Raw genomic sequence first — 17,249 nt, forward strand, 5'->3', positions numbered from 1 at the left:
CTCTTCCACCTGGAGACCTACAGTAGTACCCAAACAGAGCAGCACCACTGACTCCTGCTGCTCCGTCCCTCAGAAGTCATTCCAATCAAACTGAACTGGTGTATTTTCAAATTTACATTTTCTTCTGTCCCATGTTCTTTTTTTTTTTTTGGTACCAGGGATCAAACTCGGGTCCTTGTGCTTTAGGGGCAGGTGGCAGAACCACTGAGCTAAATCCCTGGCCCTGTCCCATGTTCTTTGAAAATTCTGACTGTTGCCCTGAAAAAAGTCCACAACTCCCTTACTCCTTCATTTAACTCCTTACGTGGCATGTTTGTAGAGTTGCTCTTCTGCCGGAAGCTTCTGATCTTCTAAAATGGAAAGAGTCCATTTCATGTTCTGTATTAGCCGTCAGTATTTGTATTAGAGTAGTAGTTATAGTGCTGTGGTAGTGAAATTCCCTGTAAACTTACCTCATCTAGTAGATTGACTATTTCTCAAAGTTGAGGAATCCACTTTGCTGACCATACTGTTGCGGTGCTCTTTGCAGTGCCTCTTCCACTATTGAATGGATGAATAAATGAGTGAGTGCATACGTAATTTTCCTACTACAGAATCAACTCATTTTATTGGGCAATAATTTTCAATAGGGGATGGAAGAGGGAATATTAAAAACACCCGTGTGCCACTTTCAATGCATACACTTCTTGTTCCTTCTGAAATATCCTCATGCTTCATCTTATTTAAGATCCTTAGCATTTGTAGTATTCAGTGAGTATTGTTAACGGGAATACGTCAGTACTGAAAGTCAAAACTAAACATGGTCAGCAAAAATATGTAGGAAAGGCTTTGGGAAGATAGCAGTTTTCAAAAGAACAGGAAGGTGGGGGGCTAAAGTACAGTCAGGATGATGCAGTGTCTGATGGACAGTAATCCAGGAAGAAAGAAATGGTGTGAGCCTAGGCAGAGAGGCTGCCTGAGAAGCTTAGCTGATGGCAGGGTGTGTATGTAACAATAATGAGAGACTGATGCAGAAGTCATAAAGGGGAAGGCAGTGAATGCTGAGCTCCGGAGGGTGTTTATTATGCAAAGGAACAGGGCATGGTAAGGGATTTTTAGTGTGAGGGGTGAGTTAGAGTTCTGTTAGGAACTTTTTCCATCTGTAGTATGAGTAATGGATCAAAGTGAGAAGAAAAGCAGGCAGGAATAGCTATTGAATTCGGTTTGGTAATATTTATTACATGCCTAAGAACACTAGGAGAAAAGACATAATTCCTTTCCTGAGGGATTCCTATAGCCTAATGAAGGAAAGAGAAAAATGACCAGGCAATTGTAGTAAGCATGCTAAGCCACAAGAAAGTAATGAAAGCCTGAAGGAAGGCAGTAGAAAAGGGAAGGGAGGGGCACATTCAAGGGAAACCCCCAAGTTATAGTATGTTTTCTGATGTCCTGGAAAACTTTAGAGTGTTCTTAACCAAGTTTAAGATAGACACAGGAGCAAAAAGGGAAGGAGCCCCTGCATAATCTTGATTGGAAGTGATAGAATAATGATGGTACTTAATGTGGGGATTAGTAAGAGGGAGATAGTTTGTGGGGAAAACTAGTTTGGATTCAGAGTTCCCAAGCATAAAGTACTGAAAGGGGAACTAACAATAATAATTACACAGGGCTATATTACTTAGCACTTTTTGGTTGCAGATATTGAAATGGCTGCTCAAACTAGTTGATTACTAAGAGACTTAGTGACATAGTAATGGCTTCAGGCGTGACTGGGTCCAGATACTTTAGCAAATCTCTCTTTGTCTTCTTGATCTGGCTTCTGTTAGGATGGCTTCACTCTCATGCTGGCCCTGTCTTTGAGGAATCCTCTAGGAGAGCTAGGATTTTATCTCACCCTCAGAAGATGTGCTTTCCCACTCGATTATTGATGTCATGTTAACACTGATTGACCTTGCTTGCTCTCCTACATCACTTGTGTGGCCAGGGATGGAGATGGGGAAATAAAGCACAATAATTGGCCAAATCATATGACCATGTTTCAGAGGGTAAGGGCAGGCTCACCCTACCCATATGGAATGAGAATAAATGCAGGCTGTTCTCTAAAGGAAAAGGAGGACATCCATACTAAGAAGAGTAGGACTGGCAATCCAGCAAGTGTCCCTTACACAAGGCCATGCAATTTTCAGACTTCTTAAATTACTGTTATCCTCTTTGCTTTTTAATGGTACCCTTTATGAGAAGGCTTGTCATCTGCAAGCATAAGGAAGTAGAGCTTTAGAGAGGCTAAGGTAACAGAGTTGGTATTAGAAAAGCCAGTGTTTCAGTATTCTTGCATTTCAGTGTGGATATCAAGTGAGCAGTGTAAGACGTTTAGGTTTGTGAACAATACCTCACCCAGAGGTTTGATGGAGAGGTCAATCTCTTAAGTTGCAATTGTGGAGGTGACCGCAGTGGGGAGATTGTAGAAAGAAAGAAACTCAGGGAACAGAAGCCAGAGAGATGCATTCACATTTGGGAGGAGAAATGCAAAAGAGATGCAAGCCAAGGAGAGGTAAATGGAGGTAGTCAAGAAGAAAGGAGAATGAAAAGAGTACTGTGTTAAAGACCAAAGGTAACACTTGATAAATGCTCAATTTCTTGTTATGAAAGTGTCAGTAAAGCTTACAGGAACTTAAAGTGAAATACTCATGACCATGTTCCGTAGATTTTGAAGGCTGTAAATATAAGTATATGGTTAAAGCAACCCTGTTTGCATTGATGGCTAGCAAGAGTTGTTTGCAGTTGATGGTAACAATAACAGCGAATGTGTATTACATAAATTATATCACACATGTGCACGTATTATATTACATTACACATACACATTGTATTAACATTAGCAGTGTCCCTTTTGCTTATTAATTTACTCCTCATGATGGTCCTATGAGGCAAGTACATTTATCTTTATTTTACAAACAGGGATACCAAGGTGCAGAGAGGCAAAGGAACTTTTTCACAGAGTGTGCATGAGTCCATTTGGCTCCACAGTCAGTTTTTTTGTTTTTTGTACCAGGGATCGAACTCGAGTCCTTGTCCTTGTCCTTGCGCAGCAGGTGGGGAAACCACTGAGCTAAATCCCCGGCCCTAAGGTCAGTTTTTTACCATGGCATTGCACCACTGCCCAGCTTGAGCATGGAGACGCAGTTGGGTAGCACTGACACAGGACAGGCTCACCAAGGCCGCTCTCCTTTTCTCTCTTGCAAAACGAATTGCAAACCGTTGCTTTTTTTTTTTTTTTTTTTTGGTACCGGGGATCAACTAAATCCCTGGCCCAACCATCACTTTTTTAAAATTTAAGGATTGGCCTTTATTTACCTTTCAAGTGCAGCAATCAAAAGCATATCAGAACACCATACCGTTTGACATTTGAAGAATCTGAGCATCATTTCTACACCGAAGGGCTAATGGTCATCATTTGTGTGAGCATGTGTGACTGAAAAGGTCAGTGGACAGAAAAAATAGCATAAGAAACACACACACCGGGCAGTTTTGATGGCAATGTCACATCATATGTCAGTTTTACAACAATGTTGGCCTTGGTCAGCATTTCCTAAAGGAAAAGAACATAAGGCAGCAAAAACAAAGAACCACAAATGAACAAAACTGGAAGCAGGTTAAGAACTCTGTGAAGACTTGAGAGACTGTATCTTTTTACTTCAAAAGACAATCCAGCCTTGTGTTCTCTAGAGTATTCTGCCTACAATTGTTTATTTTTCTCATCTGCTACTCTGATTTTCTTTACTTTGTCCAGAGTGGAAAATTTCCTAATCCCTTACTGTCTCTGAATTTTCAACACCAAACACTTCACAGAAGCAAATTCAGAAATTATATCAGCATGAAATTTTGTTTTGCATTAAGGTGTGTCATTAGCTCCAAAATAGCAGAAAGAAAAGGTTTCACTATTTCCATTTTAGACTCGCAGAAGAAAATGCAAATGGATCAGAATCTATTATGCTTAGTATTGAATGACTACCTTTATTTCTCCTCTTGCCAATTACTCAGATTCTATTGAGGCATTTTTTTTATTAAGGTGCTTTTTTGCCTGTATCTTTCTTAACATGATGTTGAAGTGGTGTAATGCATCCCTGATCTTTGACTTGCATATGTGACATGACTTATATATTAAAGCCCAGTACAGTTTAGTATTCTGAATTCTTCTGCCATAATATTCATTGGTTAGATAAAAACCTGCTTAAGAAGATAACACCAAAGAATTTTATCATAGAGAAGGCTCCCTTAGTGTATAGTATGTTTTACATATAGGTGAGGTGTTTGCTTGCTCTTCCATTTTTGTCTTATAAATACCATTTGCCCTTTAAGTTTTTTCTTCGGTATAAATTTAGAGCTGTACTTCACAGTTTTTTCTCACAATGAAGTTATGAGATTTCTTCTTAATTTTGTTCTTTGTTTTGAAAACCTCATTTTGTGAGAGATGTAGTATATCTTGTGGCTGCTGCAGGTTACAAGACTTATTGCTATAAAGATAATAAATTCTAACGGCTTTAAACAGATTGTTTTAAAGTTTTTGTTTTTTTTTCCAAAAGCCTTTACAGAGTTGGTTATAGCACTGACCTAATAGAAAAACAGGGTTAGAAAAGAAAAGAAAAACTGGTGAGGGAAGACAGTTGTCCATCCTTTTTGAATCTACCATTGGAAGAGTGAAGTATTGTCCTAAACAAAATGTGCTTCCTTCTTAGCTTTCCCAGAATGCTTTGCCACTGAGCTCTCCACTGCCTTGACTTTGATAGTACAAAATTTCTACATTTTTTGATATTAGAGATATTCACATCAATATCTAGGATGTCTAGTGGAAGCCAGTTAAGTTTCATTCTGAATTATTTTAAATCAGCTCTCTGACAGCACTGTTTGGCACTTTGGCAGTTTTTCATATTTCTTTTAAATTTTAATTATAGCCCATCAAGTCTTAAGCAATTACTTCTGGGTTAGACTCTTGATGAATGTCATAGCAGGGTGTTTTAATTTAATGGATCCAGAAAAACATCTGTTTCTAATATTTTAAAAGCCAATTTATATGGAAATTCATTTAATGCACAGTCAATACACAGAGACTTGAAAAATCAAACTGCTATGATGTAGTCAGTCTTCTAACAAAGGATTTCTCTTATGACTAGGTTCAGTTGACACTACTTAACTCTCAAAATATCATAGTTTAGAAAAGATAGCAATTTACTTCTCATATGTAAGAAATGGGGAGGTTGTTAGCCTAGGGCTGGTATGCTGTACCATAGCAGGGGCTCAATTTCCTTCAGTCTTCTTTGTTTTGGCATTGGATTCCCATCCCAAAGGACATCTTATGGCCAAGGAGGTTGCTCGAGCTCCAATATTACATGTATGCTCCATGTAGCAGGAAGGAGGTATGGGCAAAGAGGGCAGGAAGGTAAACGTTTCCCTTTTGGACACATTCTTGGAATAGTAGCCCAAAGTTAGTCACATGACCCTATTTATCACCAAGGGAAGTTTGCCTGATGGCCATGTGCTCAGCTAAAGACTAAAATTCTGTTAATATGAAAAAAGAGACTAGGTATTGGGAAACAATGAACTATCTCTGACATGTAGTATAATTTTCAAGACATGATTTTATCAGATCTGCCTTTTGGCCAGTTAGTTCTCATAAACAGATAATATACATGAAAGGACCAGCATGGTATTTGGCAGATAGTAGATAATCATCAGCTACTAATTGATTTGTTTTAATTATAACCCCCTAAATGTACTGAATTTCAGAAATTAAGAATCCAGAAGACTTTAATATGGGACTTTTTATAGATTTACTCCAGTCTTCTGTCCCAGTCTATTATAATAATAATTACAGCTAGTAGGGCAGAGATGTCCTTTGTACGAGGGTGTTCAGAATGCTCACGTATCTGCAAAGCAATGTTCTGTGCTTCTCTGTATAGAAGATAAATGAACAATTACACGTGTTTGTTAAGTGATTCCAATTAAGGTTGACTATTATCACAGAAACTGAAGCTCAGATAGGTTAATTAAGAAGCAACTCAGAGAAGCTATTGAAAACTACCATTGCCTAGGCATTTGATTCCAACTGACATGCTACCTGTTTCCACTAGCTGTGTCACTTCGGTTGTGTTTCTTAATCTCTTTGAATCTCTCTTGCATTTTCTTGTTTTTTCAAGTTCAGGCAGTAAATTACAGAGCTGGAACTCAGAAATGTTTATTTCGCCTTAGTCCCTCAATCAGGGCTTGTCCAGCCTGGATTTTGGGAACATTTATATGGAAGTTTTGATCACAGCTTCCTCATACCGAAGTGCAGAACTGGTAAAGGAACTACAGGTAAATGTCAGTAGGGCAGCCTCCCATCATATAATTGTCAGCTACATTTGCCTGAACTTCCTTGAGCAGCTCTGATATCAGACCAGGCAAGAGTTTTCTAGTTCTGGAATGTCACTGTCCCGTGCCTTCTAACTCATGTGCCTCTCTTGTGTTTCTGAAAATAGAGATAGGTGCACTATGGATACAAAATATTCCACATACCACCCTGCCCCCTGGGAGCTTCTGAACTGAGTCATTTATATGCGATCTTCAGTGAGTGTACCATGTCCACATATGCAGTATCAGTAGTGTTGATTCTTGTCTTCATGTTGACTTTTAAACTTTTGACAGCTTCGTTATGAGCAAACTTCTATAAAACTCATTAGTGATAAGAAAATGGCCCATACGCATTACACTAAATATAAACATTAACATTTTATAGGGTATACCTTTTCATACACCCCCAGTGGTATGTGCATCACATTTTAGGAAGGCCAGAATAATGAGAAAAGCACAAGCCATGAAGCTCTATTCTGCTTTTCCAAACTTGGAAAAGCTATTAGTTTTTCTTATTGTAAGATAGATTCTTCATCTGAGATATGTGAATAATAATATTTACTTCATCAGTGTTGTTCTAAAGTTTCCAGGAGAAGAAGTAGCCACAAAGTCCAGTACAGTGCTTAGCAGAGAGCAAGTACTCGGAAAATGGTAGTACCTACCCTGAAGTTTCTTTGGAAATACCAGATATGCAAGCCTGGAACTTTTCTCAAATCAACAGACATAGTAATTTCTACAGGTCATTGTAAGACCTCTGAGAGCTGAGAAATGGGAAAGGCTGAGGTATACTATAAAGGAAGAGAGGAATCTCTGGGGGCTGAGGGCCCTTCTGCCCAGTCTTGCCAGCCTTCTAGGCCTTGGCTGCTCTCAGGAGCATTAGCATAACGTTGGATCTTGTTAGAGACATATAGTCTGTCTTAGTCAGTTTTCTCATTGCTGAGACAAAATACCTGGTATACAACTAATATAGTTGGAAGGGTTTATTGTACCTCACAGGTTGTAGAGGTTTTGGTCTATAGTTGGCTGGCTCCGAGGCAGGGTGGCATGGTAGAGGGGCATTGAGGAGGAGCTAAGAGTCCATGACAAAGCAGGGCAGGCAGAAGGAAGCAAAGCAGCAATCAGCAAGTGACAAGTGGCTGCTGCCACCCCAGCAGCCCTCTTTCTGTCCCTTATATTCTATACAGGCTATGCCCCCCCCCTTAGGGCAGGTAGCATTCACACTCAGGGTGGGGATCCCTTAATCCCAGCATCAATCCCCTATATCCAGCCACCTCTGAAGATCCCCACCTACCTATTGCCACATGAGACTTGGAGGGTACATCTAGATATGAGCCATAACACTGTCTCAGGCTTCTCCCCCGGTGTGTATGTTCCAGACCCGATATTTAGCAAGATCCCCAGGTGATGTGTGTATATGAGAAGCACTGCTCTGGGCACTGGTGTTCGATCTAAAATTTACTTTTTCATAGAGGACCCATTCTGGCTATAAATGGTCCCTTATACCAGCATCATCTCCCATCAACCTGGAGCTTGGAATCTGTATTTTTAGCCAGTGTGCCATATAGTTTTCAGGGCAATTGTTTGTCAACTGCCACACTGAAGCTCAAGTCACTGGGAAAAAACCCTGTATTTATTCATTATGGTTATTTGCATTCTGGCGAGGAAGGAAGCTTTCCAGGAAAAGAAGTGCTTCTCTGATGGCAGTGTTAGTGAGCATTAGGGAGAAGATCTGAATTCAAACTAATAAAGTTGGAATCGCTTCTCAACACCACATAATAACGAAACTTCTGGGGAAGGCAAGAGCTCAGCACTGTCATTTTATTTATTATGTATTTATTTTCTTTTTGAGTTTTACATTTGATTTTTTAAAACATTTTGTCTTCTAGCCGTGCTATCAAGACTAATCAGGACCTCCTCCGAGAAACTCCATGGACACACATTTTCTACAATGATTTTTGGGGGACTCTTCTAACACACAGCGGCAGCCACAAGTCCTACCGGCCTTTCTGCACTCTTTCCTTTCGCCTGAACCATGCCATTGGAGGCTTGAATCCCTGGAGCTACCATCTGGTCAATGTCCTATTGCATGCGGCTGTCACCGGTCTCTTCACGAGCTTCTCCAAGACCCTCCTGGGTGACGGATACTGGACATTCATGGCCGGTTTGATGTTCGCTTCTCACCCCATCCACACAGAGGCAGTGGCGGGAATCGTGGGCCGCGCTGATGTTGGGGCCAGTCTGTTCTTTCTCCTCTCCTTGCTCTGCTACATTAAACACTGTTCTACAAGAGGCTACTCAGCCAGGACCTGGGGCTGGTTCCTGGGCACTGGACTGTGTGCGGGGTGCAGCATGTTGTGGAAGGAACACGGAGTGACTGTTCTCGCAGTTTCCGCAGTTTATGATGTCTTTGTCTTTCACAGACTGAAAATGAAGCAGATCTTACCTGCCATTTACAAAGTAAGTGATTGTTGGCTCAGGAGCATTGGATTACTGAGTAATCTGCTTGCCTGGTCCTTTGCCACCATTTAAAAAGCAAATTTGTTCCTCTTGAAGCAGAATTTAAAATAAGTTCCTTTTTGATCTTGGGCAAGTGGAAGTGTCCTTTTTGACCTTTCTCTGCTAAGCAGGGTTTCAGTCACTGCTTGTTTTAATTCTCAGGTTTCTTAAGTTTTTTCATCATTTCAAAGGTGGTAGAAGAATAATTTTGCCTTATAAATATCCATTTTTATTCATTGATTTTTAATTTATTCTTTATTCCTTTCAAATTCTCTATAATCCAATAAATTGTTTATAATATATATTTATAAAAATAACAGCCAATAATAGAGTTAGCTGCTAGACTGGACAGAGGGGAAATCCTCTGTCATTTGTTAGCGTTACTTTTCCTGAATTTGGAAAGCAACCCTCTCCTTACAGCCCTGGGAAGTTGAATTCTTAAACAATGACTCACATTCACCTTTTCCTTCTTGGAGTGTACAAGAAGAATCAAAATAGAAAGTGCTTATTATAAGTTTTGCCCTGGGGCCAATTTAGACCTTTGCCTGTGGACTGTAACGTTTGTTATTCTGAGTTCCCTTATTTCATGGCCGTAGAAGCACTTTGGGATGTGCCTACACTTAAAAAAGAGACTTAGTAGTTATTTGCCAGAGCATTAGGGGAGGCTTTGGGAGAACAGGGCCCCTTGCGAAACTGCCTGCCTTCTTATCTCCCCTTCCCTTCTCGGACACTCAGAAGACTCACCTTTGGTTTGATTTAAGAATGAATCTGGCCAGGGTTTGGAAATGTCAGCCTTCTATTAGGCAAACTTCCTCGTTCCTTTTGGATATAAACACAGTTTTTTGGGGGTGGGGGTGGGGGTGGGGACAAGGTATTGCTAGGTTGCCCAAGCTTGTCTCAAACTCGGGTATTCAACTGAACCCTCCTGCTTCAGCCTCCTGAATAGCTGTAGGCATGTACCACTGCACCTGTCAAGGAGGAATTATAGAATTTTGGTTATTTGCTGTGAGGAAGCCATCAAGTTTTCCTACATTTGACTCCTTTTTCTCCCTTACTTCTCAGTTTTGCTCAAAATTGAATTGGGAAGAAATTACCAAAAAAAAATGGAGGAAAATAAACACTTTTGTTGGCCATTTTGTTCACTTAGTAGACAGAATAATTACTGCTGTGCTTTTGCTCCGTGGGAAATACAACCTTTTCACTTAGGACTCAACTACCTACTACTTAATGAAGTTCTTCTGTGATTTCGATGAACTGCGGAAACTTTAAAGGGTAGAGTTTGATGCTGGGAAACAACATAAGGTTTGAAAGTTAAGCTCTTCATTTCCAAACAGTTTTAATTCTCTCAAGGAGAGTTGGAGAGAATTGTTTTTTCCTAGAATGATGTCATTGACAATAACACACTTTCTTATTTTCCTGAAAATTCAAATGGAATAATTTGTCTGTATGTGGGTTGCACTCTATTTCAATGCAGGCTCAGTAATGTTTCGGATCTCATGATGATAGCCTATGAAATGTTGTGGTTTCACAGAATTGCTGTTTCACCATCTCATTATTTTAATACACTTATTCAGGACATGCTTTGGGGTCTTTTTGAAATTCTTTTCTGCAAAATTATCAGTTCTCTAAGTATATTTTTAAGAGTAGAGTTGTTTACTGAATGTTTTAGACAACCATTGGGACATACTTAGAAAATTATTTGTTTTTTGAAATTAAAGTTTATTTCAGCATTCTGCATTTTATCTGGCAACCTTACTCATGTAACTGCTGCCTGATAAAGATGAGAAGTCCTGCCAGCAGAGGAACTCCTCAGAGAGTGTTGCAGCCCCTGTGTTATGGGAAAGGACTTAGTACTATTGATGGTTCAGTGTCCGAGGTGACACTACTTGTCCTGATCTTGGCCATCCCTGCTTGCAGGCCAGGCAGCGGCAGTGGTGGTAGTGGGGACATCCAGAGCCTACATCTGAGAGCTGCCCCCTTATCTTAGCTCTTTCGGTCATTCTTCTAGCTGAGGTCAAGTTTACCCAGTAGAATTCCTACTTGTGATCGTCTAGCAGTCTTTTTACTACACTCTGAAGGTGTGAAGATGAACAAACATAAAAAGTCAGATGAATGCTCAGTAGAAAGGAGATAATGTAGAAGACTTGGTCTTCTAATGTTAATGTTGGAGACTTGGTCTGTTCCTATGACATTTCTCTTCATCTGGAAATGGAGAGATAGTTATTGTCGTTTCCTGGAGTTGTGATGATTATATGAATTGCGTACCAGTATAGTATTTGGAAGGCACCTAATGTATATTAGTTGGAGAAAAATAAGAAACATTGATGGAAATTGTGAATTTTTACTTTTACTTTTTACTTTTTTTTTTTTGGTACCGGGGATCAAACTCGAGTCCTTCCACTTGTGAGGCAGGCAGGGGAACCACTGAGCTAAATCCCTGGCCCCTGTGATTTTTTTACTTTTAAGAAAGCTGAGACCAAATGATAAACTTCTAAAAGTCTTTAGATGTATAGTGATTTGATGGCATATAAAATATGAACTGCTTAGAAATCAATCAAAACTGAAGTGTGTACATTTTAGCACAAACTTTGATTTAGAATCTCATGACTGAAAAGCTGATTGAGTGTATAGATTGTTAACACAAGTTACAGAAAATTCCATATTATGCCAGTGAAATATATGGATTTCTATATCTGGTACGAATTAGAAGAGATTCTTCTGGAAGGAAGTGGATTAGAAGACTTCAGAAGACCCTTTTGAAATTGTAGAGAATAATTATCTTAATTATCTTACTAGTTAACTTTGTATCCATCCTGCTTAGGGTTTGCCAGATGATGTAAACTGCCTTGTCCTATTAAAACATAACTCAAATGTGAATAGAAAACTCCAGTGCACAAATGTTTTAGCTTTATGATACAAATTGGAGAACTGATTAAATACTCAAGACCTTAAAATGGGTCCCTGTGTAAAGCTGGGAGTTATCCCATTAGAAGGCGAGAATTTCTGTTTTTATCCTTTTAACAGTGATACTCAGCATCTCTTTTTACCATGTTCGTGGTTCTGGGTCTGGAACTCTTGTGGTGGTGGTGGTACTGGGAACTGGGCCCAGAGCCTCCATACATGCAAGGCAAGTGCTCTACCACTGTGCTACACTCCCTTCCTTTTTGTTTTTGAGACAAGGTCTTGGAAAGTTGCTCAGGTTGTTTTGTGATCTTCCTGCTTCAGTCTCCTGAGTAGCTGAGATTACAGAGGTGTGCTACGGTACTCAGCGTGGTTCAAAACACTTAGGTAAAGTCACCCTGCTTCCCAAGCTTAAAAGCCTCGCAGAGCCATGCAGAATTATGTTGAACTGAGGTGAGGTGCCCTGTCACTATTTCGTTCTGCCTCATAATTGCAATTTTTTAAAAATGCAGGCTGTTCGGTAGAGCTTAAGATTTATTTAGGAAAACAGAAATTCTTTTGTGATGTCTCCTATTTTTTAATATTAGTTGTTAATTCAAAAACAATCCCTGGTTAGACCAGACAGTATACTTGAGATGATAGAATTTGGCTAGTTTTAACTTGTTACAAAGGACGCACATATCCATGTTATATACAGCACTTTTTCAGTTCTGCAAAGAACATATTGAAAGTTATGTTTTTCTTTGGTAAAGTATGTGAGAAATAGTAAGATGTTGGCATGTAGTAGATATTTTATTTCATATTTAATGAACACTTAGAGTGTTCATACTTGCCAGGTACTGTTCTTAGCATACTAAAATATTAACACATTTAACGTAACAGCTGCTTATTGAGAGAAGCAGTATGACTTGTGAAATTATATGGCTGAATACTGACAAACTGTAATTTTGTCAGTAGGTAGATTTGTCAGAAAATATTAAATATAAAAGTCTTCAGAAATGTGTGTTAATAAAAGAAGTGTTTTAAAATCTTCTGAGTTGTTAAGCCTCAGGATTTTATTTAATGTAGTACTTAGTTGTCTTTGGCCTGTAGTATGACATCTGGCGCATAGTAGGTATTCTGTAAATTACTGAATTTACACTAAGACTTTCCTTTTTAACATATATGGCTGTATGGTTCTAGTGAAATCTTTACTCCTATTTACAATGAGAATTTCATTTCTGGGTTAGTGGGGTCTGGAAGGTGGGACTGGAAGACATGCATGTCAGAAAAATAAATTTTCTTGACCTCTTACCAAATGATTGTTTTATCATTCTTCATGTTACTTTCATTTATTTATGTGGTCAAAAAGCAAGGAGAGGGGGACCTTGAATTACACCGAAAGTAGCCTTGCAAATAAATACTAGAGTTTTATCTGCCCACAATTTTTTTACAAGCTTCCCATGACTCCAGGAGGTATATGGATAATAAAATCAGTAAAACCAATGTTTTTCTTACCCAGAATCAGTCATTACTTGTCTAGTAGCCATTTTCTGTGCTTATTTAACATCTGTTAACTGTTTTAATGTGAAAATGTCTTTTTTTCCTTTTATTAGTCTCATAATCACTCAGTTACAGGTGGAAAATGAAAGAAAAGTAGGGAAGGGAATGAAAAAAATCACTATAGCAATTCTAAGAATAGCCGAGATTTGGAGAAATGATACCCTTTTGGTTTGATCTTTAAGACTTTTTCTAAAGAGGACTATTTTTGTTGTGCTACAGTTTGCTTCCAAGATGTGCATTATCTTAAATTTTGCGGTTCTACTTCACATAAACAAGATAAGACTGTGTTATTATACAGGGGAGTGGTAAGCATTGCCACTTTTGAAAAATGAGTCATCGCTTTCTCGAAGTAGCTTTTTTATTTTAATGCCAAAGAGGACATGGATTATGGATTTTGCCCATGGAATATAGCGTTTACCTTTGTCTTTGCTGTTGCTTAAGCTTGTTTCTGCATTTGGATATGGTGATCAGATCACACCTAGCAAACATCCCATATTGCCAAACCATTTGTAAAGTTTGTCTTGATAGTGATTTCCAAAGATGAGGGTTTATGTTCTGTTACAGGATTTTGGTTCTCTGAATACTGAAGAAATTAAACATGGTGCTTCTGTGCATCTGATTGTTTTGTTTATAGAAGCGCATGAAAGGGGAGATGTGCAGCCTGGAGGTATTTGCACATCGATTCCACATGTGCTTTTCTATTTGATTAACTGCTAGGCATGGCCTTGGTGGAATCTGTTATCATTTATGGCTCTGTCCCTTTTGTTTCTAGATTAGGTTTTGATTTTGCTCAGGTTGTGACCCTCAGATCAATTGCACTGAATGAAATATGATTTATTTGTTGGTTTTTATTTTTTTCAATCCAGGTCTGTGCCATTCTACTTCAGATAATATTCCCACTTTCTTACAATTTCTGTCTCATCCTTTACCTTACACTTGTCTTTGTGAAAGTCCAGATACAGCAAGATACCTGATTCTTATCACAGTATTTCTTAGCCTTACTGAAACTGTGGGGCTATTTGCCATGCATTTACAAATGTATTTGGATTTCCTCCCAGTAAACTTGTTGTAGCATTTAATATTCATGACCTGTAGTACTTTAAAACTTTGAACAGCTGCCAACACTGCTAACCAGATAATACCACAAGTGAATTTGAGGTTCAGAAATATTTTACAATTCAAAAAGTCAAAGATTAAAAAGGTATTTTGTTCCTGCAGTTTGGCTCCTTTGCTCAGCTCATTTAAGATGATTCTGTATTCTAGTTACAGTTTAGGTTGGAATTGAGTAATTTAAATTTGGAAAGCTATCATTACAAGCTTCTGTAATGATGTTTGGATTACAGACTTTTTTTCCCTTTGGATTTTAGAGACAGGGTCTCACTGTGTTGCCCAGGTTGGCCTTGAGCTTATGATCCTTCTGCCTCAGCCTCCTGAGTGGTAGGATTTACAGGCGTGTGCTAACATTCCCAGCTACATTATAGCCTTAATCCTTGGAAAAGCAATCTTTACAAATTATTTGAAAAAGAGCAATTGCATTAAAGCATGTGGGAACTCAAAGATGAATTGACAGGACTCTGATCATAAGAACTTTATAGAGTATTATGAAGTTGAGAATAATGCATATAAATACACAGCTTCACTTCAAGCAGGAAAGTGGTGAGAATGTAAGGGACACATTAGGAGTTCTAGGGGAAATTTAGAGGAAGGAAAAGTGACTGTCAGCTGATGGATTCAAGAAACATCTTGTGAAGCAGAGCCATCCGAGCAGAGCCCTGAAGAAGAGTTACATGTTCGCGTTATATTTGGAGAGGCAAGCAGTGGTGGAAGCTGAGGCAGAAGCATACACAGAAGGAAACTCTGGGGACCGCTGAAGCAGTGGTTTTGGCAGACAGAGTACATGAAGTTTACAGAGGGAAACAGTCAAAAAAGATAGACTGAGACCTGCTAGTGTGAGTACTGATACAGGGGCATTTTAAAGCATATTTTGGTCCCCAAATATTGGAAGACAGTGCATGGTTTTACATATATTTGAACTTAGACCATGGGAAGAGTCTAGGAATATGTGAGCCAGCTTCATCTTGCTGCCTGAGATGGGAGGAGAGTCCTTTTCTGTCCTTTCCTAAATATGAAACTTTTTCTTTCTTTCTTTTTCACTTTCTTTTCTTTTTTTTTGGAGATGAGGCTCAGAATTAGACTCAGGAGTTGAAGTTAATGCTGTATCTCATTCACCAAGCATGTCTCCTGTTGGTACGTATCTCATCATCTGGCATTTTAAACAGCCTTTATTTTTTTGAAGACGGGGTATTTTACTTTTTTTAAAACTCAGTAATATTTGGCATATTATTATGAACTTCTAATGAGAAAAATAGGGGGCCCTTAAGGGCTTTCTTTGGTGCCCTTCCTTCCAGCATTGCTGATTAATGCTCAGATACAACCACCAACAGCCACAAGTACAAAATCCCTCTTTGTTTTTTACTCTTTCATACAGGAAGACAGGAAAAAAATTTGTTTTAAAAGGTCTATTTTGCAATCTGCACTATCAGCATTGAATTTCAACTAGTTAACTCAGTATATTGTGGGTGAAAATGACACTCAAATTGGACCTTGTAATGAATAAATAATGAATCTCGTTGAAATCATCTGTGCTGTTCTTGTTACACTGTGTCTGGGATGCATATTATATCATTCAGCTCAATTTTCGATAACCTGCTGCCTCAGAGGAATTGACTGAGGGGAAGCTCATGATTATCAGGTTACTCATATTTAACTCAGGACTGTCAGTTTCATGGAAAATGATGTAGTTTGCACAAATTTGAAATTCGTTGTCATTGTCTAGAAGTCAGATTCCCGCCTTAATTGCCTGGAACAATGGAGATGCTTTTTTAGTGTTGATTTCTCAGATGAAATTGAAACTATAGAAAGCTGATTCTGTGAATGTATTAGAGATTCCTTAAAAGGGATGAATGGGGTAGGAGGAAGAAGATAAAAATGACTATTAAATCAAGTGCATTGGTAGTATAGTAAATATCAAATGTGATACAATGGTAAGGTTGCATAAGGTTGTTTTAGTTTTAGACATTTGGGTTTTATACCTATTGATCATAGTATTCCTTTCTTCAGAAGGACAGTGAGAAATCACCAGAAAAATAGCACCTTTTAATGCCCAAGTCTGTGATGCTTTCATGGTGGGAAGGTCAATGTGCCTTTGCTCTCAGTTTGGCTTTACAATGCTGTAACACCCAGATGGCTCTTGTATGCTCGGTTGGACTGATTATAACTCTTGCATCCAGTGAAATAGCATGAATTCACAATGTAGTACATGTTTCTCCAGTAATTATGGCCTTGATTAGTGAAGTCAGTGTTTCCATTCCAAAGAACAATTTCTTTCTTTCTCTACATGTTTATTCATTTAATATCAGCAAAATAAAGTGCAAAAATCATAGAACTTCTCTTTGACATGATAGAGTAATCATCAGTGCTTATGTTTTGTTATATGGTTGTCACTTTGCTTATAAGATTCATAGAAAACAGCAGGGACAACATGGAAATAAATGACGGTCATTTAAAAACAGATGACTGCGTTTTTGAAACGTGAAGAAATGGAAAATCCATCTAGAATTTCTGAAAAGATATGGCTAAATGTAAACAGCAAAACGGGTGTATTTGAGACCTTGATTATATGTGAAATTAAATTTTGTGTCTTTAAAAGCTAAAAAAGGGAAAATAATATTTTAATTTTGTGGATTTTGAGTTGTTAAATCTGTTAGTAATACCAAGCCAGCTTTGGAGGGGGGCATTAAGTTGGATTTTATATATTGACACCCTGTAAATTCTCTCATCCTATAACATTATGTGTGTGTGTGTTCATGAAAACAACTGCATGAATATAAGCATATGTAATGTAGCTAGTTTTACCAAGCTTATGCATGAATTATCAGAGTGCA

The 17,249-nt window shown here is 38.6% G+C and overlaps 1 protein-coding gene across 8 annotated transcripts in view; it reads left to right on the top strand.

Moving 5' to 3' along the window:
- Nucleotides 1-17,249, top strand: part of Tmtc2 (transmembrane O-mannosyltransferase targeting cadherins 2) — a 531,775-nt gene that overhangs the window by 290,511 nt on the left and 224,015 nt on the right. For all 8 annotated transcript variants that reach the window (XM_087192795.1, XM_087192793.1, XM_021246525.2 and 5 more), the window contains one exon: nt 8,253-8,823. In XM_087192795.1, coding sequence (XP_087048921.1) covers nt 8,521-8,823 — 303 coding nt within the window. In that variant the 5' untranslated portion in view covers nt 8,253-8,520. Of the gene's footprint in view, nt 1-8,252; nt 8,824-17,249 lie in introns of those variants that run through there.

This window comes from Heterocephalus glaber, unplaced genomic scaffold, assembly GCF_053883595.1.
Source record: "Heterocephalus glaber isolate CG9 unplaced genomic scaffold, H.glaber_assembly_v1.0 deba00001572, whole genome shotgun sequence".
Lineage (NCBI taxonomy): Eukaryota > Metazoa > Chordata > Mammalia > Rodentia > Bathyergidae > Heterocephalus > Heterocephalus glaber.